Source organism: Gossypium hirsutum, chromosome D05 (assembly GCF_007990345.1).
Source record: "Gossypium hirsutum isolate 1008001.06 chromosome D05, Gossypium_hirsutum_v2.1, whole genome shotgun sequence".
NCBI classification, from domain to species: Eukaryota; Viridiplantae; Streptophyta; class Magnoliopsida; order Malvales; family Malvaceae; genus Gossypium; species Gossypium hirsutum.
In genome coordinates this window covers 31,954,072-31,980,174 of record NC_053441.1, presented here as the reverse complement: position 1 = coordinate 31,980,174, position 26,103 = coordinate 31,954,072, and the positions used below count along the sequence as shown (strand labels likewise).

General features: G+C 32.7%; 1 protein-coding gene and 1 long non-coding RNA gene across 3 annotated transcripts; both read right to left on the bottom strand.

Annotated features, from left to right (window-relative positions):
* Positions 1-8,200: 8,200 nt before the first annotated feature.
* LOC107903023 (ankyrin repeat-containing protein BDA1) lies at positions 8,201-9,982 on the bottom strand. The gene is made up of 2 exons (XM_016829094.2): positions 9,318-9,982; positions 8,201-9,216 (listed from the first exon to the last, which is right to left on the bottom strand). Exons 1-2 carry the CDS (start codon positions 9,924-9,926, stop codon positions 8,386-8,388), a joined length of 1,440 nt encoding a protein of 479 aa, XP_016684583.1. The 5' UTR covers positions 9,927-9,982; the 3' UTR covers positions 8,201-8,385.
* Positions 9,983-11,203: 1,221 nt separating this feature from the next.
* LOC121217949 (uncharacterized) lies at positions 11,204-14,152 on the bottom strand. Of its 2 annotated transcripts, XR_005914223.1 has the most exons (3): positions 13,995-14,152; positions 12,655-13,718; positions 11,204-11,866 (listed from the first exon to the last, which is right to left on the bottom strand). It is a non-coding gene; the product is annotated as an uncharacterized lncRNA (long non-coding RNA). The 2 variants fall into 2 exon arrangements; XR_005914222.1 differs by lacking the exon at positions 11,204-11,866 and having other exon boundaries at positions 12,607-13,718.
* Between the last annotated feature and the right edge of the window lie 11,951 nt (positions 14,153-26,103).

The window sequence follows — 26,103 nt, the reverse complement described above, 5'->3', positions numbered from 1 at the left end:
TTGATCAGAATTAATGAGGTATGCTACTGATGTAAAATTAATATTAATATGCTGGACTCTTTCTTTGCCATTCTTAGGTCCCGAAATCCAAAGCTTTATTCCACATATTAATCGACTTTCTGTTCCTCACTCTCCATCCCATTCCTTCATTCAAAAGTTTCCTCGCACTCCAAATACTTCTCCAGGCAAACGAAGGGTGAGATCCTAACCTTGCGCTCATAAAGTCAGTATGCAGAAAATACTTTGCTTTCATAACATGTGCAAATAAGTAATCTGGTTTCGTAATTAATCTCTGATAGACTTTTTCAATAGTCCTGGTCTATAGACAGTAGTTGTTTCTAATAAGTTGTTATGCTTCCCATTATTTTAGGAGTTAGTTTTGCTTTTTACGTTAATTGTTTAGCCTATTTAAAGAGGCTATTTGCTCCCTGAATAAAATATAATTTGTCTTCTCAAGGTTATTTTTGATCTACTGCTCCCACAACAGTGGTCACAGAGCCAGGTTAATTAGCGATAAACATTAGTTTTTCCTCTCCTTTATTCAACAGAAATGGCCTCTGATAGTTTTGTGCAACCATCAATTCCTCGCTTCGATGGTCACTACGATTATTGGATTATGTTGATGGAAAATTTTCTCAGATCTAAGGAGTATTGGCAATTGTCTCTATTGGAATTCCGGAGTTGGCAGCAACAATAAGGAAGAATCCAATTTTATTGGAAAAGAAGGTGAGCAAGATGAAGAGATATCATTATTGATGGTATGTCATGCAAAAGAACCTACCAACAAGCATTTGTGGTATTTAGACACCAGATGCAGTAATCACATGAGTGGAGATAAGTCAATTTTTCAACTCTTGATGAATCATTCAGAGATGATGTGAAGTTTAGCAATGATATGAAGATCTCTGTGATGGGTAAAGGACAGGTAACTATTCTAAATAAAAGGAATGTTACTCAAATAATTTCTAATGTTCTTTATGTCCCAGATTTAAAGACCAATTTGTTAAGTATTGGCCAGTTGCAAGAGAGTGGTTACGAGATCAAAATTAAAAATGGGATGTATCGAGTTCAAGATGGAAAATCAGGTACCTCAATCATTTTACTCAGTCATGTTTTGCATCAAACTTATCTGATCCAATGCAGCTATGGCATTTTCGTTACGGTCATCTCAGTTTTGGAGGCTTACAAACGCTTCAACGGAAAAACATGGTAGCTGGCCTCCCACAATTTTCTTGTCCTGCATATGTATGTGAGGAATGTGTGCTCAGTAAGCAACATCGAGAACCATTTCCAAAAGGAAAGATTGAAAGAGTGAAAAACTTATAGAGATAGTGCACTCTGATATTTGTGGGCCAATTAATCCAATTTCTAATGGAGGTAAATGTTATCTTATCACCTTTATAGATGATATGAGTAGAAAAACATGGGTTGATTTTTTACAGGAAAAATCGGAAGCTTTAATTGCTTTTAAAAGATATAAAGCATTTGTGGAAAAAGAAGCAGGCCATTCTATACAAGTATTGCAGACTGATTGTGGAGGAGAATATAATTCACATGAATTCAACCAATTTTGTGAAGAGCATGGAATTAAAAGACAATTGACAGCAGCCTATACACCTCAACAGAATGGTGTATCCGAGCGAAAGAATAGAACCATTTTCAACATGGTGCGAAGTTTATTGCAGCGAAGCAGAGTTCCTAAGACGTTTTGGCCAGAAGTCGTCAATTGGAGCATTCACATTCTGAATAGGAGTCCAACTTTTGCTGTTCAGAATATGACACCGAAAGAAGCATGGAGCGGAAGAAGACCCGATGTTAGTCATTTCAGAATCTTTGGGTGTATTTCTTATGCACATGTCCCTGATAAAAAAAGAACGAAGTTAGAAGACAAAGGAGAAAAATGCATCTTCTTGGTGTTAGTAAGTGTACTAAAGCATTCAAGTTGTACAATCCTAGCACTAAGAAAATTGTTATCGGCTGGGATGTGATTTTTGATGAAGAAAAGTTCTGGTGTTGGGATACACCAACAGGTCAAAGGAATGTTCCAGCAGATTTTGATGAAGAGCTACATGTTGAGGATAATTTGGAGCCATCACATGAGCGAGAAACAATTCAAAAACCTAAAACTGCAACAGAGCCAACGCATCACGTATAAAAAGAAGGCCTGCTTGGATGAGGGATTATGAAGTCCCAGGAATTGATCAATTTGAGGATCCACTCACCTATTATGTTTTGTTTTCAGATTGTGATCCTGTGTTTTTTGAAAAGGCGGTTAAACAATCAAAATGGAAGAGAGCAAAGGATGATGAAATTGCAGCTATTGAAAAAAACAAAACTTGGGAGTTAATTGATCTTCTAAAGGGACATAAAACCATTGATGTGAAGTGGGTTTATAAGACGAAACTGAAGGAAACCGGTGAAGTTGACAAATGCAAAGCACGCTTGGTAGCGAAAGGTTATAGTTAGGAGTTCGACATCGATTACAAGGAGGTATTCACTCCAGTTGCTAGGCATGACACAATCAGATTGGTGATTGCATTGGCTGCTCAAAATTCTTGGCTGATTTTCCAACTAGATGTCAAGTCGGCATTCTTGCATAGAGACTTGAATGAACAGGTATTTGTTAAACAACCTCCTGGCTATATTAAGATTAGAGAAGAGCATAAAGTATATAAGTTAAAAAAGGCTTTGTACGAACTCAAACAAGCCCCTCGACCATGGTATAGTCGTATTGAGGCTTATTTTCTCCAAAACGGTTTTAAGAAGTGTCCTTATGAGCATACTTTTTTTGTGAAAATGGGAAATAACGGGAAACAACTGTTGATGGTTTGCTTGCATGTCGATGATTTGATATTTACCGGGAATGATCAAATTATGTTTGATAAGTTTAAAAAATCCATGATGGCTAAATTTGACATGTCGAATCTTGGAAGAATGCATTACTTTTTGGGTATAGAGGTTGCACAATCAGATACAGGTATTTTTATTTCTCAAAGGAAGTATGTGCAGGAGATTCTAAAGAGGTTTCAAATGGCGGACTGCAAATCGATTGGTACACCAGTAGAGACAAGTTTAAAGTTGGTGAAAGATGGTAATGGAAGAGATGTCGATAATACTTTATACAAGAAAATCGTGGGAAGTCTAATGTATCTCATTGCGACCAGACCAGATATAACATATGCGGTAAATCTTATTTGCAGATTCATGGAATGTCCAAAGGATATTCATCTTCAAGCGGCAAAAAGAATCCTTAGATATTTGTAGGGTACAATTGACTACGGGATCTTGTACAAGAAGGGAGAAAAATCAGCCTTGATTGGGTTTACGGATAGTGACTATGTAGGAGACCAAGATGATAGAAAAAGTACATATGGTTACGTTTTTATGTTGGGAATAGGAGCTGTTTCATGGTCATCACGAAAGTAACCAATTGTCACTCTATCAACAACTGAAGCAGAACTTGTAGCTGCATCAGCATGTGTCTGCCAAGCCATTTGGATGAGAAAGCTTCTTGAGGAAGTTCATTTCAAGCAAAAGGGGCCTACTCTTATCTACTGTGACAATAGCTCAACCATAAAGCTATCCAAGAATCCTATTTTACATGGGAGAAGCAAACATATTGATGTCAGATATCATTTCTTGAGAGATCGTGTGAATAATGAAGAGATCAATATGATATATTGCAAAAGTGAAGATCAAGTCACAAATATATTTACAAAGGCCCTCAAACTTGCAACATTTCAAAAGCTACGACAAATGCTTGGAGTCTGCAAGGCGACAAATATAGGAAGTTAGCAAGATTTTTTAGTTTAAACTGATATTAGAGATTAATACTAGTTTAAGGGATGGTTTGATAGACTTTTTCAATAGTCCTGGTCTATAGGCAGTAGTTGTTTCTAATAAGTTGTTATGCTTCCCATTATTTTAGGAGTTAGTTTTGCTTTTTACGTTAATTGTTTAGCCTATTTAAAGAGTCTATTTGCTCCCTGAATAAAATATAATTTGTCTTCTCAAGGTTTTTTTTGATCTACTGCTCACACAACAATCTCCACCCTTGTTTTGCAAGTAAAGCTATATTAAACTTCGCCAAATCCCTAAAACCCAACCTTCCTTGATCTTTCAGTTTACACATTCTTTTCCAATCATACCAATGAATTCCCTTCCTTACTTTAGAATTTTGCCACCAAAATTTGCTAATAATATTTTCAAAATGACGATATAGTGAAGCCGGAAATAAGAAACATTGCATAGTATAAACTGAAATGACTTGTAATATAGCTTTAATAAAAACTTTTTTACCTCCAAGTGACAACTGGCGAACACTCCAACTTTCAATATGTTTAATAAATCTATCTCTGAAACTCGCAAACGCCTCCTTTTTTCACCTCCCTATCATATTCGGTAGACCTAAATAACTCTCTGGATTACTCTAAAACCTTACCTCAAGAATCACTCCGATCTGTTCCTGCCTATCGATTTGAATATTGCTACTGAAAAAAATCAGTGATTTCTCAAAATTAATCAACTGCCCTGAAACCCCTTCATATTCTTTCACAATTGTTTTAATAACATTTGTGCCCTCCAAACTTGCTTCCCCTAATAAAACATTGTCATCAGCAAATAAAAGATGAGTTAAAGTAAGTCTTCCTCTCCCTATCCTTATGCCTTTAATAGCTCCCTCTCTTTTTTCCAATTGAATGAGTAAAGAAAAACCTTCTACACAGATAAGAAAGAAGTATAGACTCAAAGGGTCCCCTTGTCTCAAATCCCTTGAAGGCTTAAATTTTTCTCCTGTAATCCCATTAAACAGAACTGAGTATTCCACCGATTGGATGCACCCCATCACAAGATTCAACCATTCATCACAAAAACCCATTTGTTTCATTACGTGTTCAATAAAATTCTATTCAACCCAATCATAGACCTTGCTCATATATAATTTTAATGCAAAATAGCCTCGATTTCCCTCTCTTTTCTGTTTTAATGTTTGTAAAACCTCGCAGGCAATAATCGCATTTTCCATTGCACCTCATCAATGCACTTGTCCAACACAATTCTAAATCTGTTTACAATTGTTTTGGATATGATTTTATACATCACATTACATAAACTAATCGACCTAAATTGTGTCACGTAGTTTAGGGAATCAACTTTTGGAATAAGCACTATACTAGTACAGTTAATAACGTTAATCTCATTTTTCCTATTAAGAATTTCTAAACAGAACTTTGTAATCTCCTCCTCCACAATATGCCAATACTTGTGGAAAAAAAGGGCTGGGAAACCGTCCATACCTGAAGCTTTCAATGGTGCAATACCTTTAATTGCAATTAAAACTTTCTCGAGTTTAAAAACTCCTTGACAAGCTCAACATTCATGTTTTCTTGAATTCATATCGAAATTCCTGTCAGTACTCTATCAGTGTTCCACGTCTTTAAGGCTGTGAATAACTCTTTAAAATATCCCGTAGCCACCCTTGCCTTCTCCTATTCTCCCACAATTCACTCTCCTTTTAGTTTTTTTTATAGTGTTTCTTTTCTTTTGTTGATTTGCAAAGTTATATAAAAAATATGTATTTCTATCGCCAAATCGAAGCCAATTCACCATTGCTCGTTGTTTCCCAAAAAGCTCCTCTTTATCAGATTCCAAATTTAAAGCTAACTTAACTTCTTCCATATCTGCCAACATCTCACCATTTGGGTCAATTGAGCACAATTCTTCTAATCTTGTATTCAATAATGCTGTCACTTTATTTTTATTGGCCGATATTCGTCCCATCTCTTTTTTAAGGATGCCCCCTTACTTACCCAACTCTGTAGGAATCTCATCCATATTTCTTTCCCAAAACTCTTTAACTCTTTGTTCACAACCGTCCTCCACAATCCAATTCACATTAAATTTAAAGTTCTTCCCCGATTCAAAAATTCAATACTCTCTAATCCCAAATCCACCAAGATAGGACAATGATCAGAAAAAACATGCGATAAATGTTTTAAATAATATCCTGGAAAAGTCCCCCACCAAATTGAATTTGCCACTCCTCTATCAATTCTCTCTCGGATGTTATTTTCAGATAACCTCCCTCTTTTCCAAGTGAACCATCTCCCTGAAAAACCCAAATCGTTAAGATCACACTCCTCCAATGCTTCTAAACAGAGTCATATTTCTTTTGTTTCTCAGTCACCCTTCTTTTTTCTCAAAAGAATAGATAATTCACTAAAATAGCTCACGGCCATCTAAAGTAGGTTTTGAAAATATCCCAACCTCTTTAGTAGTTCCCACGACTCTCTTCTTTTATTCTCTTCCGAGGCACTATAGAATCCTGTAAGTCTTTAATGTGGCATACCCTATTTTTCCATAACTTCCATATCAATATGATTAGCTGAATAACTTTTCAATTATACCACATACTCTCCCTTCCACCCAATTGATAATCCCCCTTTAGAACCCCTCGTTCCCACATCAATTCCATTGCTAAAACTGCACTTTATTTGAACATTTTCCATTATTTTTTCACTTAACTTTGTTTCAATTAAAAAAAATTGGGGGCTGAACATGCCTCACCTTATTTTTAAGGCGATTTACCGCTTGTGGTTGCCCCAAATCACAAATGTTAATCCAACTTTATATTTTCATTGCTCCTGGTCGGCACAATTACAAGTGACCGCCGATCTCTCAATAAATTCAACCATTGTACAAATAGATGCATTCCCCATTGTAACTTCTTCCCTTGTTTTGTCTTTTCTTCCCCTCAAAAATCGCAATTGCCTTATTCTCCATTATTTCCTCCCTTTGGTCACTTATACATGCTTCTAAATCAACTGCAACTCTTCTTGTACACTCTTTATTTCGTTCATCCACATCCATGGTTGAAGAATTAGTGGCCCTTTGGAAATCACACGTCACATACTCCTTCAACCATCCACTTCCAGTTAAAAGTTCATTCTTTGACGGCGTCTTTAACGATAAATCTCACTCAACTTAACTTCTTGCACCCCAATTGTCATTCGTATTGGGCAAAAACCTTCCCCATGTCGTAATTTTCCACATAAGTAATAGAACAACGCTAATCATTCATATTGAAAGATGACATATCCTTCTCGCCCGTGCCCCAAATTCAATTTTTGCTTACGTTTCAAAGCAAGTCTGACATCAACTTAAAGGAGCTTCATTTGGATGGGGACACTATTTTAGACACTACAATTTTTTTTTTGGTATAAAACAACTTAGAGGTTCTTAATTCTGATATTAATGAAAATTTTGAAGTTGCTTACTGTGCTAGTTGATTTTTATAATCCATCGGTACACATTTTACAATACTGCTTAATTCGCACTTGATCTCTTTCTGACAATTGCTTTGCCATTTTAATATTGTGAATAATTAATCCTTTCAGGGTTCTTCAAGCTGTTAAGCTGTATAATTAGTGCTCAAAAATTAAGTATTAAATTTGTACTGGTAAATTTTTTATATTAAAAAATTATTTAGTAAATTAATAAATATAAGTACTTAAAATAATTATATTATTTGATAAAAATAAATATTAATTTTTAAAAGATTGGTGACTCTTAGTTTTAATTTTATTAATATAATGTTTTAGGTTGTTTTGGATAAAAGATTTAATTAATTGGAACAATTTATTTTAAAGATAGATTAATTTTTTTAATAAAGTAAAATTAACTTAATATTTCCTACTTTAAATTAAGTAAATGTTTGTTAAAAGTTTCTCAAAAGATATTGAAAAATTCGCATGTGCCGTCTGTAATTCCGTATGAGATATCAGTAAAAAAAAAAGGAATAAAATTATGAGATATATATATGTTGATCAATCATTTTCTTTTTCCGTTTAATTTCTTTTCTTGCTGCAAGTTTATTATCTATAATTTTTGTATATTTCTAAATGTCTAAAAAATTATAGAATAATATGATGAATGATAATAAAACTACCTTTTAGTTTGAGTTATGATTTTCTCTAAAGTTTCTGTAAAATAAACTATGATACGTTAGTATATCAATCTTTTCCCTTATTTGTTTTTTTCCCAGTAATTTGTGTTTTTATTCATATTTATATATAATATCATGTCATAATTATTTTAATATAAGTTATGGTTGAACTGAATCAAATTTGAATAAAACCTTTTTATAATTTAAATTAGTTGGAATTGTAAAAAAACTATCACAACTAAATTAGTACGTGCCCAAACAAAGCATGAATTGAACATAAAACAAGTAACATTACATAAAAGATAGAAGCCAATTATTACCCTCCGCAACCGTTGAGCGATTCCAACATTTGTAGGAGACGCCCAGTAAATTAAGCGGGGCGAGAAGTAAAAGACAACCATCGGAAAGAATGAATAACGTGCAAAGAATCGAAAGCACAAATGTTAGGCAATATAGGGTGGAAGAATCAAAAAACGGAAGATTTGAGCGATTCCAACATTGCGTGCACCGCAGACAGCTATACGTAAGTGGATCCATTCTGTGTAATTTGACGACGGCGACACCAGATGCCGTAACATGCGGACTGACAATGCTAAAAACGGCGCCGTAAAGAATACAAACGTGTAAAAAATGTTGATTCCTGACAAATCAGCCGACGGGGCTAATATTGCCATGGACCAAAAGTAGGAGATGCCCAGAAAATAAACCGGACCGACTACTATAGAAGAAACATGTGAAGTAAACCATAACGTGTAAAAAATCGAAACCATAAATGCGGTACTGGTCAGAAGGAAAAATATGAAATACGGCACGGGTTCCATGGTTGTGGTACCAGCTTTCCTCGATTCAGCTCCTATCAGATGCTTGGCAATGGATCCCTTCACTTCTATGAAGTGAAGAGTAACGTTATTTGAGGTGGGGAATAATGGATCACTAGTAGAACTGTTAGTGTTATCAGTTTGCCAAACGCCGCCCGGTGGGCTTAGTGATGATTGGTAGATTGCTGTTATAACCAACCCCAGAACCACCAGCATTGCGTTGAGCATCTCTGCCGACAGGTTGGCCCTTGAACGAGCTGCCGATCTACCCAGTATTTTATAAGTATGTACTTTTTTCTTTAAGCGTTTAATCTTGGTGGTGGTGGTGTCATCTTCGGAGCTGTTCACCGCTTGTCGAACATCACGTAAGATTTCTAGAGCTGTCAAACCCTGTGAGTTCTTGGCTTGTAGATCGATACTGAATAAGACAAAGGAATCTAACACCAGCCGTAGTTCCTGGGAGATCATTAGAAACCACCAATAATGATTATCAAAGTAATATTTTCAATTGCTTTCAGCTAGGAACAAATAGAACTGAGACAAATATATATATATACCTGACGTAGTCCCTTGCTAGCAGCAATATGCAACATAGTGTTGTCATTATTGTCTCTCCAATTCAAAACTTCCTTTTCCAAGGCTAAGGCTCCTTTACGACAGTTCGTTTGAAGCCATCCAATTAGGAGATTAAAAGCGTCGGTCTGATCATTTTTCAAAGCAAGATGTAAGGCAGTCTCATTCAGAACCGTCACATCTTCAATGCATTCAGGGCAAGCTTCAAGGAACTCGATCAACAGGTTGGAGTTTCCCATTGTAACTACCCAGTGCAAAGGAGTCATCCCTTCCCTTCCTTTGACACGAACCAGATCTTTATCGGCCTTTAACAGTCCCAGCACTAGCTTGATCTGCCCATTTCTCAGTGCCAAATGCATGGGGCTAAACCCATCTCGGTTTAACTTCCTGGCAAATGAAGGCTTCAAGTTCATCATCTCCATTGCGAAAAGAATTTGGCCTTCATGTGCAGCTATATGGAGTGGAGTATGAACGAAAGGGATCTGATCAATGTGGTCTAACATGTACGGATCTTCTTGAATTATAGCGTAAAAGGCATCAATATTTCCTAATCGAGCTGCTTCACTCAACCTTGGATCGATGCTGGTGGCCATGAATTCTAGTTTTAAGCTGCTAAAGGAGTGGTATTGAAAATGAAGAGAGGTGCTAACTAACAACGGCAATAAATTTTCCTACACATGGCTACTTTAAGCCATTTAAGGTTTTTAATTAGAAAAATTAAGTTCCAAACTCAACCTTGAAGTAAACTTTAGGTATTTGATTGAATAAAAACACAAAACTTTAAGTAACAACGGCAATAAATTTTCCTACACATGGCTACTTTAAGCCATTTAAGGTTTTTAATTAGAAAAATTAAGTTCCAAACTCAACCTTGAAGTAAACTTTAGGTATTTGATTGAATAAAAACACAAAACTTTAAGTAACAACGGCAATAAATTTTCCTACACATGGCTACTTTAAGCCATTTAAGGTTTTTAGAAAAGTTGAGTTCCAAACTCAACCTGGAGGTAAAGTCCAGCTATTTGATTGAATAAAAAAACAAAATTTTAAGTTAAATTAAGGTATCAAAATGTATATATACCCTTCATTAAAAATAGAAATAAATTTATATTTTTGAAAGTAATTAATAATATGAAACAAATTATATTTGGATAATCCTAAAATCTTTAGTTGTTAAGTCCAATAAAATATTATATACCTATTCATATTTAATATATTTTCTAATTTAATTTTACTTTAATTAAATTACTTAAAAAATAAAAATTTTTAATAAATAAATCAACATGTTTTCTTCTTTTTATAATTTTTCAATCATTTTTAGTTTTTTTTTAAAATTTAACCATATTGTGTTTCTTTACTTCCAAGTCGTCTTCTATTTTTATGCAGGCAATTTTTTAGTTCTTTTAGTTTCAGGACTAAAGATTTTGCATGTGCAATGTATTCAAAAAAAAGAAAAAGAAAGAAGCAGCAGCTAATTTTAAAGATAGATGAATCTTAAGGAGTTGGAATTGGTATGGGATCAAAATGAAGATATAGATGACAATTCAAAGCATGACAGGGAAGTATTCAAACAATAAGAGCCTCATATAAATTTGGAGCATCTTATTATTAGAAGTTATAAAGGCACGAGATTTCCAGAATGGGCGGAGCATTCTTCCTTCTCAAATTTAGTATCTTTGGAGTTACATGATTGTAATTGTTTTTTTCTTTGACATCGTTTGGCAATCATCATCTTTAAAATATCTCTCATTTTTTAGATTAAGGAGAGTAAGAAAACTTGGTGATGACTTCTAGGAGAACGGACAAGCTTCAACTAAACCATTAAAATCTCTTGTGATTCTAAACTTTATGTATATAGATTTGTGGGAAGAAAGGTTTTGTTCAAATGATGAACCTTTCTCTTGTTTGCAAGTGCTACGCATCAAAAATTGTCCAAAGCTAACCAAATCTCTGCCTACACACCTCCCTTCTTTAAACAAACTTGTGATTCCACGTTCTGGAAATCTTAGAGGTTTTCTTCCAATGGCACCAAGGCTTTACAAACTCAAGTTAAAGAAATGCGATGCGTTGCAATTGAAGCCATTGCCTTGCGGGCTACGAGAGTTGTGCTTTTTTTGCCTTCCGGTCGAATTAGATCTTCAAGTTATGTTTAATTTATGGAAATTTATTTTACTGCATACCACCATCCTCTGTTGTAACACTCCATACTCGACCCCATCACTAGGTTCGAGCTACAATATGCCAAATAAACAATTTATACTATTTATTAGTACTAATAAATATTTACAATATGGCATTTTATCAAAATCAAGTTTTAAAAGGGCTTATGAAAGCTCTTATGATGAACCAGGGCTATCAAGGAACTAAGATGTAAAGTTTCCAAAATTATCGGGATGGCGTTGTGGCGTCGAAGGAACCACATTGCGACTTTGATAGATAGTGAGTGCCGTCATGACATTAGAGGCCCATGGTCGCGACGCCACTCACTGTTAATTTATGTCGCAACTTTGAAGATTTTTCGTCGCGACGTCACCTATTGTTTACACAATATCCATTAGTTACAAGTTCACAATAACTTAACAAAATTGTTCAATTGCATATCAAAGTTCATCTAGACCTTAACAACTACAAATACATCATATGCAATACCATTCACTTGTACTCAATTCAAAATTTACTATTCAAATCATCCAAATGACAATACACGATACAAAACATTGTTGAGTTGAGAGCTATGATTTGTATACTACTTCACTTTTTGGAACTTCAAAATCTACAAGAACTTGCGTATAGAATAAACAAGTTGTACGTTGAGTGATAATGCTTAGAGGCACTGTCATGATTCAAGTCAATAATGCAAAAGTATTTGTAACGCCCTAAACCCAACCTAAACATTACAGTCAGATTGTGGAGGTTACATCATATGTGAAACCACTAGTGCTTAATTTTGGTAAAAATGTACTTTCAACTTAAGGAAAACCAATTTGAATAACTTGTTGAAAAACAAATATAGCAATTTCGAAACTCGTGAGTACTTTGATGAAAACCGCATTTAATTAGCTTTACTAAACATATTTGACTTATTTAGTCTATTTGTGAGTAAAATATTGTAACGTCTTAGTCAAAAACTTTGTAGCGGAAAAACAATGTTGTAGTGACTTAATCTCATAAAACTTTAACAGTTAGTCAAGTCATCTTATCTTAAATACCGGTTAAAATTAAGTTTTTTGAAAAACAATTACCAAAATAAATTTAAAAGTCCCCAAACAAAAATTAAAGTATCCAAAAGTCTGAAAAGTCCAAAGAAGGTCTAAAACATACATAAACTCAATGTGCAATCCAAAAATGTGAAAATCCAAGCTCTAAAGTCACCGTCCAATCATAAGCCTGAGGATCATTGGAAATGAAACATACAAATGCATGAACTTTATGCGCAGTGTGTGATTTAACCTACGTAACATAAAAACGTATAGAGTTTGTATCAGATAGAAATTTCTTATCATATAACATATCGAAGGTTATCATATCTTATATCATATTTCATATCAGAACATATCATAACATATTCTACCCCCATCTGCTACATACCATCTCTAACCAATCAACCACACCAATTATAACTACATGAGTCCATCCATCTAATCACATCGAAAAGTGGTGGTATGTCACTATTAAATATGAGCTGAGCTGCCAAACATATAATGCGGTTTAACCACTTAGATTGCAGTAATACTGCCTGAAACACTTCCTCCATCATCAAAACTGTCCCAATGCTTATGCAAAAATCAAAATAACATATGTACATATCATATAATTGAATCAGATATCATATCAAAACAAATAACAGAACATGGATGCCACACATGCTTTACAAAAAGTCATGCTTTCAAAAATTATCGACACATAGAATATAGATGTAACTCACTTACTGAACGTATAACCACATATACCTCACTTCGGATCTTTTTTTTTAAGCAAACTGGACCTCACAGTGGGTCTAATTACAAATTTCATTTTAAATTAAACCATAAATGAAAATTTCAGGAAAATGGGCCACACGTCCGCGTGGTTTCACATAGCCCAGATGACCAGCTCGTGTGGCTAACACGACTTACCTATCCCACCCGTGTGGCCCACATGACCTACCTGATTTGCCCGTGTAATCACACAGCTCATTTTCCCCCACACGACCTAACGCACGGCCAGCCACACGACCGTGTGGTGTACACAGTCTGCCATACGGCCAGCCACACAGTCGTGTGATGCAAAATAGTTTCGATTTGCTGGTTGTTTTTCCAAAATTTTCAAATTATACGCAGTGGTTTTAGGTTAGAAACACGCACCTGATTGCTAATTTGATTGACGATAACTAGGAACTCACAAACCTGCAAACAATCATTCAATCGCAACGATTAACTATTAATCAAAAAGACCGAAACCATGTCATTCGATAGTTAAGACTTAACACAAAATCCCTAAATCTAATTTTTCAAACCAATTACTATGAAGCTAATAGCGACCAAAGTTTTTCTTAACTTGGAGGGAAACCATTAAACACCAAACAATTATCTCCTAATAACACAATAATAACAATACCAAGGTTAACTCAAAGAATTTTCAGCAAAAAAATATCCTTAACTTAACCCAACTCCAACACTTACACACTTACTGAACTCGTTACGATTTCACAACAAAGAGCGAAAGAAAATAGAACTATGGGCAGGATCACAATGAAATAGAAATAAAGTTTTAGGTGAACAAAATAAGAATTAGAAAACCCATGAAAAAGCGAGGAAGAAAGTTTAGCAAAAGAAAATTGTAGAAAGAAAACCAAAGAGAAAAGAAACGTGTAAAGCAATGAAGAGTTGGACAGTTAGTAGGTGATGGAAATTAGGGATTTTGGATAAATTTCAAAAATAAAAAAATATTCAAAATAGCTTAATTCAACCCAATCCTAACCCACTAGATTTACTAAAGTTCAAATCTAATTCACTCTTCAACGAATAGCAAATAGAAAAATATTTCGAATTTGCATACAACGAGATTCGAACATAGGATTTAAGGGTATGCTGACACCTAACCACTGAACCAGGATGTACCACTCTATACCTGACCTAGGCGACAAAGCAAGTCTGGAGAGTTACATCAAAAATCACTCAAAACATAACTTACGAATCTTAGTTTAGAAATATTTCCAAAACGAACTAGAATTTAACAAGTACAACACATAGTACGCAATCTAGAATCTTAAACATCATATGTCTTGAAACTACTAAAAATAAGCTAATGATATAAATACTAATAATAAAGCCAATAAGTAGAATGATCGAGCTCCCGATCTGCCAACCCGATCAAGTCTGTGGATTACCTATAATTCAATCAACAGACGAATTGCATTAATGATCCTATAATGAAATAAATATATGTTCAAATACAATTAGATTAGAATCAGCAAGGTCCCAAATTCGATTTCAGAATAGAAATAGATCCATAAGGTAAATCATTCAACTTAACAGATCGAAACAATTCGGATAAACAGTAAGCCAGATTATTCTTAGATACAGAGCAGATCAAATTAGATGTCATTTTTCCTATTCCCCACCTATTACGCACCATTTTCGACTAACCCAGCACACCAAATAGGATATTGAATACCCATCAAACCCTACACACCACATAGTGTCGGTATGACACGGTCCAATAATTACAGACTAGCTGTTGCATCAGAATACATATACCAATGATTTAGCCACTGTCTCATAACATAATACTTCCTCCTTTGTTCAATTCCCCACCCAATGTAGATGCAGATTTCAAATAATAGTTAATACAGAGGCCTATATGACCATTCAGATACAGCTCATACTCATATAAAATAAATCAATATCAATAAAGATTTTCACACACAATACACATACATATTTTCAGTACTCAGTCTCAAATAGCAGAAGAGTAGTTTATACAATTTAATTCAGTTCATACGAACCCCATAGAAGGCCTGCATTCATGTCAAATGATGCTTGTGGGACGAGGGAAATATTCCACATATTAGTCCACACGCCCGTGTGGTTTCACACGGCCTGAATATCTAGTCCGTGTGGTACCACACGGCCTAGTACACACCTGTGTGTTCACCCGTATGCCTCACACGACCTAAGACATGCTCGTGTCACTTGTCTGTGTGGTCCTAATGCACAAACTGTGTGTGACAGGGCTTGGACACACGCTCGTGTCCTTTTCCCTTGTGAACTCTACACAAAACATTCCCACACACGGTCTAGACACACGCCCGTGTCCTTAACCCGTGTGTCTCTAATTCGTGAACGATGAGTTACATGGCTTGGCACATGGTTGTGTGGTGTCGACAACCATGTTTTTTTGGCATCTAAAATTCACAGAAAATCATGTTTCGATACGCAGTTGAAGTAGTTTCAAAGTAGGAACAACGTATAAGAGTCTCGAAGCCTAAAACGACCATTCAATAACTCAATTAACAAATTAATTGAACCAAAATACTAATTCATAGTCAAATTAAACTATGTCGAAACTTTGACACAAAAAACCTCAAAATATAGAACATTCACTTACCAACGATCGTTTGACCCCTAAACCAAAATTACATTGTCAAAGGAACATTCTTCGCAGGATCTTCGCCTAAACAGAAACAAAATGAACAATTAACGAGAACTTGAGAAACCCCTACAGTAACATTCAAACTCATGATGCAACAATGAAAACAAACGAAAACATAACAAAACAACAAGAACTTACATAGAACCCTTCAATCTAAACAATAAACAACACAACAACCTCAATTTAATCCGCTAATAAAGTTACCATGGTAATCAAACAAAAAGAAAGAAGAGAAAATAGAAGAAAGAGATAAAAAAACAAAAAGAAAAGAAAAGGGGAAAAGAAGAATGAGCGTTAATAAAAAAATAAACTAACAAAAAGGTTTAAAACGTTTAATAGATAACACACAAAATAATATTTCTCTATCAACTACACAAAGAGTCGCACATTGGATTAGGGAGTAAATAGATGCTTAACCATTGAACCAGCAGGCTCATTCTTGACATAGATTAACAAGGAATTAAACTTAAGTCAGTAATTCAAGAAAGGAGATTAACCTAGAATAAAATAACAAAACTTCTCAAAGACAAGACTCAAACCCCTGATCTCAAACACACAAACAGAACTCATACCCACAAATACAGAGACTTAATTACAACAAACTTCAATAGTCAGACGTTCAAATTTTAGGGCGTTACACAGCAGGCTTATTTTGTCATAATTTGAACATAAATAAGATTTAAGTCAAAGACTAAATATAGGGATTGACCTAAAAAATTAACAAAATTTCAAGGGATGGGCTCAAACCTAGAACCTTACACACATCACCCTAACACTCAACCACTTAACTAAATTAAATTATTTGTCATAATTTTTACAACCTTAATTCAAAATAGGGCGTGACCACTATTGATTTCACTAACCCAAGTTCTTCTAATCATGTTTTCAGGATGTGACAGCATTAACATGTTAAAGATACAATCAATACATGATCAGTTATCAACCATTTCAATTCACCTATTCATGTCTTATATGCCAAAAAATGCACAATCCCATTTTACAATCCACATACACATATACTACCATACTTACAATAACAAGTTACATTTTATCTATATATGTAAACATGAAATACCAATCTAGCACCTTAGTGCTTCAACGGAAAGTCTAAAGTAATATGCAGTCAGCGCTATCATATCATTCTGTCACTTAGTGCATCATCAGAATATAATCGAAGTAATATTCACTTAGCACTATCTTGTCATTCTAGCACTTAGTGCATCATCAAAATTTAACCAAAGTATACACCCATATACAATCTAATCCTATGGCATACCAACTATATCCGACTCTGCCTGAACAATTAATATGGTACCTAATATTCCAATTATACATCATTTACATGTCCACATATCATAGTTCCATACCATTTCCATTATCATTTCATATCACGAATCATATAGCAAGTTCATATCATGCTTGTTTTTAATATGCTCAAATCAATTCAATTATTTGCATTTAATATCGTCAAACACAAATCAATTCATGAGATAAGTAATGATCTTACCTCAATAGTTAATATGCAACAATCATGTATTTATAACAATAAATATATATTTATATTGAACCTGAATCATAAAAGTACAAATTGAATTTTCGTCACTTGTCTACGACTTTTGCTTTTCCTTTCACTCGAGACGATCCAACATCGTCTTTAGCTATGCTCAATGATTCAATCATAAAAACAATATTATCTCACATTTAAATCTCATTCAAATACATAATTAACATATTTTACATTGTATTCATTTTAGTCCTTATACCTAAATACACATATTTTTCCATATTTAACATCAAATTAAAATTCGATTTCACATTCTTTCACTAGGGACCTTATTCTATTTAGTCGCTAATTTCAAGCTTTACTTAATTTCTAACTTAGGCCTTAACATAATCTAAGTTCACTATCTAATGATCTCTTCAATTTTAAGCTCAATTTCATCAATCATGCTTAGTGAAAATTTGTTAAATATCAACCAATTGAACAAATTAACACATGAGCTAGCTAGATCAAGTTCTTATGATTCAAATTCCATAAAAATATTAATGATCTAGCTTAATTTCCTTGACAATTTGGATCAATTTGAAAAAGAGAAAAACCTCCTCCTTTCTTCAACCATGGACGTCAATGCTCGGAAGAAAGATGATTCTTTCATATTTTTCTACTAATGTTTGATATATATATATATATATATAATGTTTCATTAACTTTAATTAACTTAGTTTATTATTTATTAATCATATTTACTTATTAAGTAACCTCATTAATCACAAGTGGATTTCCATTAAATTCCACTATCTGATTTCAATTTAATGATTAAGTAACTATTTTGGTCTTTTGGATAATTGCCAATTAAGTTCTCAAACATTTGCTAAATTAAAATTTAATAACAATTGAATTTTTATAATTTAGTCTTTAAGCTTTAATTAACAATTTTGTCGTTTAAATTACTTAACCAATCTTCAATATATTTTCATACCAACTTCGTACAGCTTCGTATTTATTCTTACAAATTCAGTTTACGAAAATAAAGATTGAAAATCGTATATTTCGACACGGCCTAAAATCAATTCGTCAGACATTATTTCACCATCTAATTGCAAATTGTAGTTCATGCATGATTGCCATTTATATGTCTATGCTTATATGTTCTGCTTTTTAATTTGTTGTATCATATTGCCTTTCCACTGGTGCCCATGTTTATTTGCTGCTTATATTATTTCACTTTCTAAGTTCTTAAATGTATTTGACCACACTCTTAACAGATACAATTTCTTTTTTATTTTCCTTTTTTATTGCTTAAGAACAAGTAAATTAGTATTAAACTCGATCAATTGGCATGTGCGTTATTTATATAAGAATTCTCCAGTTTAGAAGAATCATGAGGAGAGAAAATCTTATCTGTTTTTTTTTTAATTATCCAAGTAGAAAAATAATTTGCTATTAGTGAAAAAATATAAAAAAAATTCATTCGACATGCATATTTGTTTTTTTTTTTAATATTATCAGAATTTGACCCATCATTACTGAAATTAAAAATACAACACTTTATTTTTTTAAAAAAAAATCCAACACTCTCCCAATGGATATTTTTATTGGTTTATTTTTATAAAATTTATAATAAGTTTATGACTTAAAAACATTCCTTTTAAAACAGTGACAGAATCAGGGGCGGATAAAGCTCTGGTCCCTGAAATAGAAAATTTTTTATTTAGGTTTTTTATAATTTATAAAATTTTAAATTAATAATAGTAAAATTTTACTTTGGTTCTTCTAAAAATGATAAAAATTTGATTTAATAATTTAAAAATTATAAAGATATAGACTATTAAAATGGTGAAATTATATTTTTACTATTATAAAAACATATAATTTAATTTCGGTTTAAAATACTTAGATTTAGGAATGCAATTATTAACCAAATAACCTTAATTTCGCTTTGATATTCTTTAACCATAAGCTAATTAAGGCTCATCAACTCCATAAGCTAATTATGTCAAATGGGAATGGTTTCATCTCTTCAATCGAAATATATATTTTTAGTCCATGAGAAAAATGATGGGCATGTTAAATTGTTGTGTATAGGCATGATTAAAAACTTAGGAATATTTGGGCTCAAATTCCACACGAAACACTACTACAATTTTTAGGGTTGCATTTCAAAATTTGTATAAAAGTTGTATAACACATCTAAATGTAAATTCACATCTTTTTACAATTTTAAAATTCATACTTTAATTAGAAATTAACAAAAAGATAAGGTTTTTTAGAAATTAATTCCCTTCTTAAAGAGCGTAAATCGTTTTCTAAAAAACTTAATTTTTATATAAAAATAATAATTTCACTTAAGTCAAATATTATTATATTATTAATAATTTTTTTATTTTTAAAAATAATAAATATTAATACCAAATACTATAATTCTCAATATAAATAAATATTCATAGTTGCATTTAATAATATAATAAATGATTATTGTAATTTATTGTTTTAACAAACTTATTTAATATTACAATCTCATTTTAATTATAAATCTTAACATTAGCAATCATTTTAAAATTTTAAATACTATTCTTAATATTTCATTGAAAAATATTTATATTAATATTTTAATAATATATTACAATTTATAGATATTTAGTAATAAATATTTTGTAGTATAAAATATGAATATATAAATATTAGTATTTATTTAAATATTGTTTAGCTTCATGTATCCCTTCCAACTAGACCTGAGCATGAGCTGGGTGACCGCCCAGCCGAGTTGGACCAGCCCGACTAGGGCTAGGTTTAGACAATGGCCTTTTTGTCTTTACACCAACTTGACTCAACTTGAATTCTGTAACACCCCGAACCTGAGTCCGTCGCTGAATTAGGGTTACTAGGCATTACCAAATAGATCACAGCTCAAAACAGACATTCATTTCAACTTATGATCGTAAATTAACCCTATCAATACATTTAGCCCGTTTAAATTTCAGATCTCAAATCACCCAAACTCATCTCATTTGCGTTTAAAAAAAAAGACCAAATACACCACTTCATTCATCATGCGATTATGCGCTTATGATCACTTTATTTGAGCAAATTTCTTTCATCTATATTGAAACATATCGTACCATCACGAACCTAATCATAGTAATTCAACCTTAAGTGATTACAATACTAGCATATACATTTACCTTCACTAATTAATATCCAAATTCACGTGCACATCAAATACTAACTCTCAAATTATTTCTAATATAAAATTTCCTCAAATTATAACACCATAACAAAACCATCAATCAAACAAACATAGAAAATGCCCATTCTTGCATTGGACAACCGAACTTATATAATCAAAATTCCAACAAATATGCATATCATTTTTACATTACTAAACTAAATTATATAATATCCACCATTCAATATTTATTCCACAACTCATGTTTCCAAAATTAACTAACTATCAAACTAACTTTTTAATCTACCTATCAATTCTTCATACCGATTTATAACCAACATCTCAATCATATATATAAATAAATAACCTACTTTCATAATAGTATCAAGTTCTAGCCATATATGCACAAACTTTAACATTATTACCAAACTATATAACCAAACACCATATATATATACACCATGAAATCCACTTCTATAATAAGCTATTGCCATGACCGAATATGCATAACATTAATATTAAAATTAAGCCATTTTCGCATGGCTAAATATCTACAATTCAAAACCAAGCATATCAAGCTAGACTATACATGCTATATGACATAAATACAAGTTTTCTTTCAAGGTACCAAAATAGATAGCGATGGTGTGATGATGTTCCTCAACGATCCCGAGCTCGAGCTAGCTTTCAAAAAAGAATCTATAAAACAACAAATACACATACAGAGTAAGCTTGGAAAGCTTAGTAAGTCATAAGTAATTAAATTAACAAACAAACATTAATATGGTTATTTCAAGTAGGCCGAATACTCCCAATCTCAAACACATGTATTTATAATCACATATAAACAATTAGTTCACAATATCATATTATACAACAACACCTACCTTTATTATCAAACTTTATATAAACTTAAACGGCCTGAACCATTTAATTCGAACTCACATTCGGTTTTTACCATACCATTGTCCGTTGAACCGTTCGGAATCTCAGATAACTCGGAAAGCTTGTACAATGCCAACATCTCAAACGTGGTTTTACATGTAATCAAATATCAATGCCATTGTCCCAGACAGGGCCTTACATGAAATCATATACAATACCAATGTCCCAGACATGGTCTTACACGTAAATCTCAAATCGATGCCAACGTCCCAGACGTGGTCTTACACGAGATCACATATCAGAATCCTATGACATGAGATATGTATCCTATTTATTCCTATGGTTCGTATTGGGCTTTCGGACGTCGTAATTCGATCGAATCGAGCTCGTAATTAATTCTCCCATGCTTATATCAAATTCGTCATTCACCCTAATATATTTAATAATTCAATTCAGAACTTATAATTTCTATATATTCGAAAGTAACATCATGTATTTACTTATGAACTTACCTCGGACGAAGACGAACTGACCGGGACGACTATTCGACAACTTTTGATTTCCCCCGATCCAAATCTAATTTCTTCTTTTATTGATCAAATAAATTCAAATTTGGCTATTTAATAACACATTTCATTCAAATTTATTCCAAAAACATATAAATGGGCAATTTTCATTTTAGCCCCTAACATTTTACATTTTTCACAATTTAGTCCCTATTTCACAAAACACAAAATACACATACTTTAAAAATATCCTAGCTTGGCCGAATATCTCTATAGCTCATATAAGCCCACATATTTCATTTATTTCATGTTTTAGCCCTTCAAATTTTCATTTTCACAAATAAATCCCTAATTTGGATTTTTATCAAAAATTACTTAGCAAAATTTAATCTATCAACAAATATTTATTTTTCATCATCAAACAACAAAAACAACAATTTCTCATCAATGGCAATTCACAAAATACACAACCAATTCAAAAATTAGGACATGGGCTAGCTAGAATACGAAGCAACGATCTCAAAAACATGAAAATTATCAAAAACCAAGCAAAATACATACCAAATTTTAGCTTCCAAAGTGTCGAATGCTTAAAACACAAAATGTTTTCTTTGTTCTTCAACTTTCGGCAAAAACAAAGCCAACTGCATGGCATTTTGTGTTTTGTTTTATTTAATATTATGTTTTTCCTAATTACTATTTTAACCTTAACTAATTCATTTAAAAATCCACTACCATATGTCCATAAAAGTCCACTCATACTTTCATTGGTATAATATCAACATAAGGACCCCACATTAGAAAAGTCATAACAATAAAGCACTTTAACAAATAGCTAGCCACTTTTGCATTTTACGCGATTAAGTCCTTTTTCACAAATCGGCACACAAACAATAAAATTAATTCACAAAAATTTCACACATGTCAATTCACATACTATAAGCACAGAAAATAATATTAAAATATTTTTTGACTCGGATTTGTGGTCCCAAAACCACTGTCCGACTAGGGTCTAAATCGGACTGTTACAAATTCAAATTAAGTGAATTTTTAAAAATATTTTATTTAAATCTAATTATAATATATATCAATATAAAATTTATTATTTTTTTAAATGGTAATACGAGCATTTTCAAAATGTTGGGCTCAGGCCCGGGCTTGAAATTTTATTTTGGAATCAGGCTTCGTTTTCATCCGACTCATAAACGCATCTGTTTCCAACTCTAATATGCTACTATCTACTCTCATATATTTTAAAGTATTATATGTAACTTCAAATTAAATTTTAATTAGGAATTAATTATTATTAAATCTATATAAGATATTGATTATATAAAATAAATTTCGATTGTAAAATGAAAATGCATATATAATATTTTGTAACAAATATAATTTATGTAGTATTTATTTTACTAAAATCAACTTTCAAAAATGATTTAAAGAAAACTTGTCTAACACCCAAAAATATTTTAGGTTGAATTATCCAAATATAAGAAAAAAAATTAATTTTTTTCAAAAAAAATCAACACATTTTCCAAAAATATCTTCCCACCCTTTTATATATATAAAGCAACTTTGCTTGGGTGTTAATATTTAAGTTGCAACTGCCTCAACTTAAATTCTTTGCAATAATAAGATAATGTTCGGAAGGCAACTTAGTAATTAGAATTGGTGTAATTGCTTATAATTATACAATGGTGACATGTTTGGGTAAACATTGTAATTGGTGGGTAACACTGAATTGAGTGTAATTGAAGTACCCTAATTACACTTTTCAATTCTTAGGGTAAGATAAGAATTAGAGTAATTGCGCAAGTAATTACATGCAAATCTAATTTTAGAATTATTTCCATACATGTTATAAAAATTATATTATAAGCATGAACAGGTATGAGTGCTTGAGATGGTGATGGCAAAAAAAATTTGTCACACCCCAAAAAATAGGTTAGTAAATTTGGATAAGTAAGATAGAGGGTTAGTGAATCAGAACTCATAAATGAGTTAGATAATTAAATAATTCAGAATTAAATAAATAAATTATTAAAAAATAGAATTAGAAATTTTAGTTGAAGAAATTAAAATTAGGTGTTCGGAAACTAATTTGGTTTAAACATACTTTAAAAACGAGGTTTGATTTGAAAATAATTTTGATATTGGTTTTAATTGAAAATGGAGTACCTATTTGAAAAAGAGAAGAGACTGGAGGTGATTAAATGGGCAATGGCCCAATTTTAAAAATTGGTTTCCGTTTTAACCAACCCCACTTCTCTTTCCCTCTCATTCTTCATCTTCTTCAAAAATTTGTCAAACACCGAACCAAAGTTTTTCTTCCAAAATTAGTTCGTCTTTTTTTATTCCTAAGCTCTCTAAACACCAAATCATTTTTTAATTTTGAAGAACACTCATATTTTCATCGTTTAAATCCTCAAGAAATCTTCACATGTTTTAGCTCGAATTAGCTCCATAGCCCATCAATTTTGCAAAATTGAGGTGAGATTCTAACTTTTTATGATTAAACTAAGTGATCTGTTATTTCAGTTCGAGATTTAAATGATTTAATCAAGATCTCAATATATCACTTGATTTTAAGTTGATTTTTGGCTTGAAAATGGTAGATCTCGTATTTATTGGCTAATCTTTGGTTTCAAAGTGATTTCTAACTCATCTTGATCTAATTAAAAGATATTTGGTCTTAATTTAACAAATCATTAATGATTTTAAACAAATTGAATGTTTTCCCCTTTTAAAAGATTATATAAGCTTGATTTTTTTCAGAAAAATTAGATCAGTGTAATTGGGTAAAATTGATGGTCTATGTAACACCCCAAAATTTTAATAATTTAATTGTAAGAATCTGCAGTAATTAAATTCTGGTATCTTTGGTTCTGTGCTTTGCTTTTCTGTTTAAGGATTGGAGTTCGAGTTGCGTCGTTAAAAGTTTTGTTGTTTTAAAAGCAACCCTTAATCATGCATTACATATTTAAGTTCAGTAGTGTGAATTTGTGTTAAGAATGAACTTACTGGTTCATTGGTTTAGTGTCTGTATTTTGTAAGGTCCTGTGCTCGAGTTTCGGAGAGGACGAAAATGAATATTTTTTGTCAAATGCTAGAAACCTGCTTGGAAGTTAGAAATTTAATTAAAATTAGTTCTTTTCTTTTTTAGTTTTTATTCCGTTTTCTTCTTCGTCACTTCTGTTCTTCTTCTTTCTTTTTTGTTTCTTTTATTTTTGCTAATCGTAGTGATGAGGGATACGGGATTAATTGAAATTTTCTTGTTAGTCGTTGGTTAGAAGGCTATTGAGTAAGTAACTATCAATGTGAGCGTTTTCGCGGTTTTCTTTCATTTTCGTAACTTGCTTTAAATTGGGTATTTTGTGAGTTGCGAGAATCTTTTCTAAACAATCGTTTATTTCCCTAATAGGCGGGAATATTGGCAGTAAGGAATTGAAACACGACAGTTTCCGTGATTGTCGCTGAAGTTTCGATAAGTTTGGGTCCGTTGAAGGTTTTGTGTCGAAACTTTTGACATAGGCATTATGTGCGTAATTAAGAAATTCTGTTGATTAAATGACTGAATTGTGTAAGTGAATGATTATTTTAGGCTTCGAGGATCTTTTGCGTTGTTGTTACTTCGAAATCTTTTCAAGTGCATACCGAAAGCCTTAATTTTTGCAAGTTTCGGTCTTCAAAAATAGTGGCTGTCGACCCACATGGCCAGGCACATGGGCGTGTGTCTAGGCTGTGTGAGCCACATGGTCATGTGGCAGGCCGTGTGGGTGGCCATGTAACTCACTATTCATTAGTTTGGAGCTACACGGGTAAGGCATACGGGCGTGTGTCTAAGCCGTGTAACTCACTGTTTGTGACTTAAGACAATACGAGCGAGTACAAGAGTGTGTGCCTAGGCCGTGTGAGTCACACGGGCAAGGACATCGCCATGTGTCCAAGTCGTATGACATATATAAAAGCGCCCGAAAATTATTTTTGGGGTCGTAAATGTTACTTAAGACTGATATTGACGTCCTTATGGTATGAATGGTCTGAATTGACTGAATGAGAATTCTCTGATACCCTGTGAC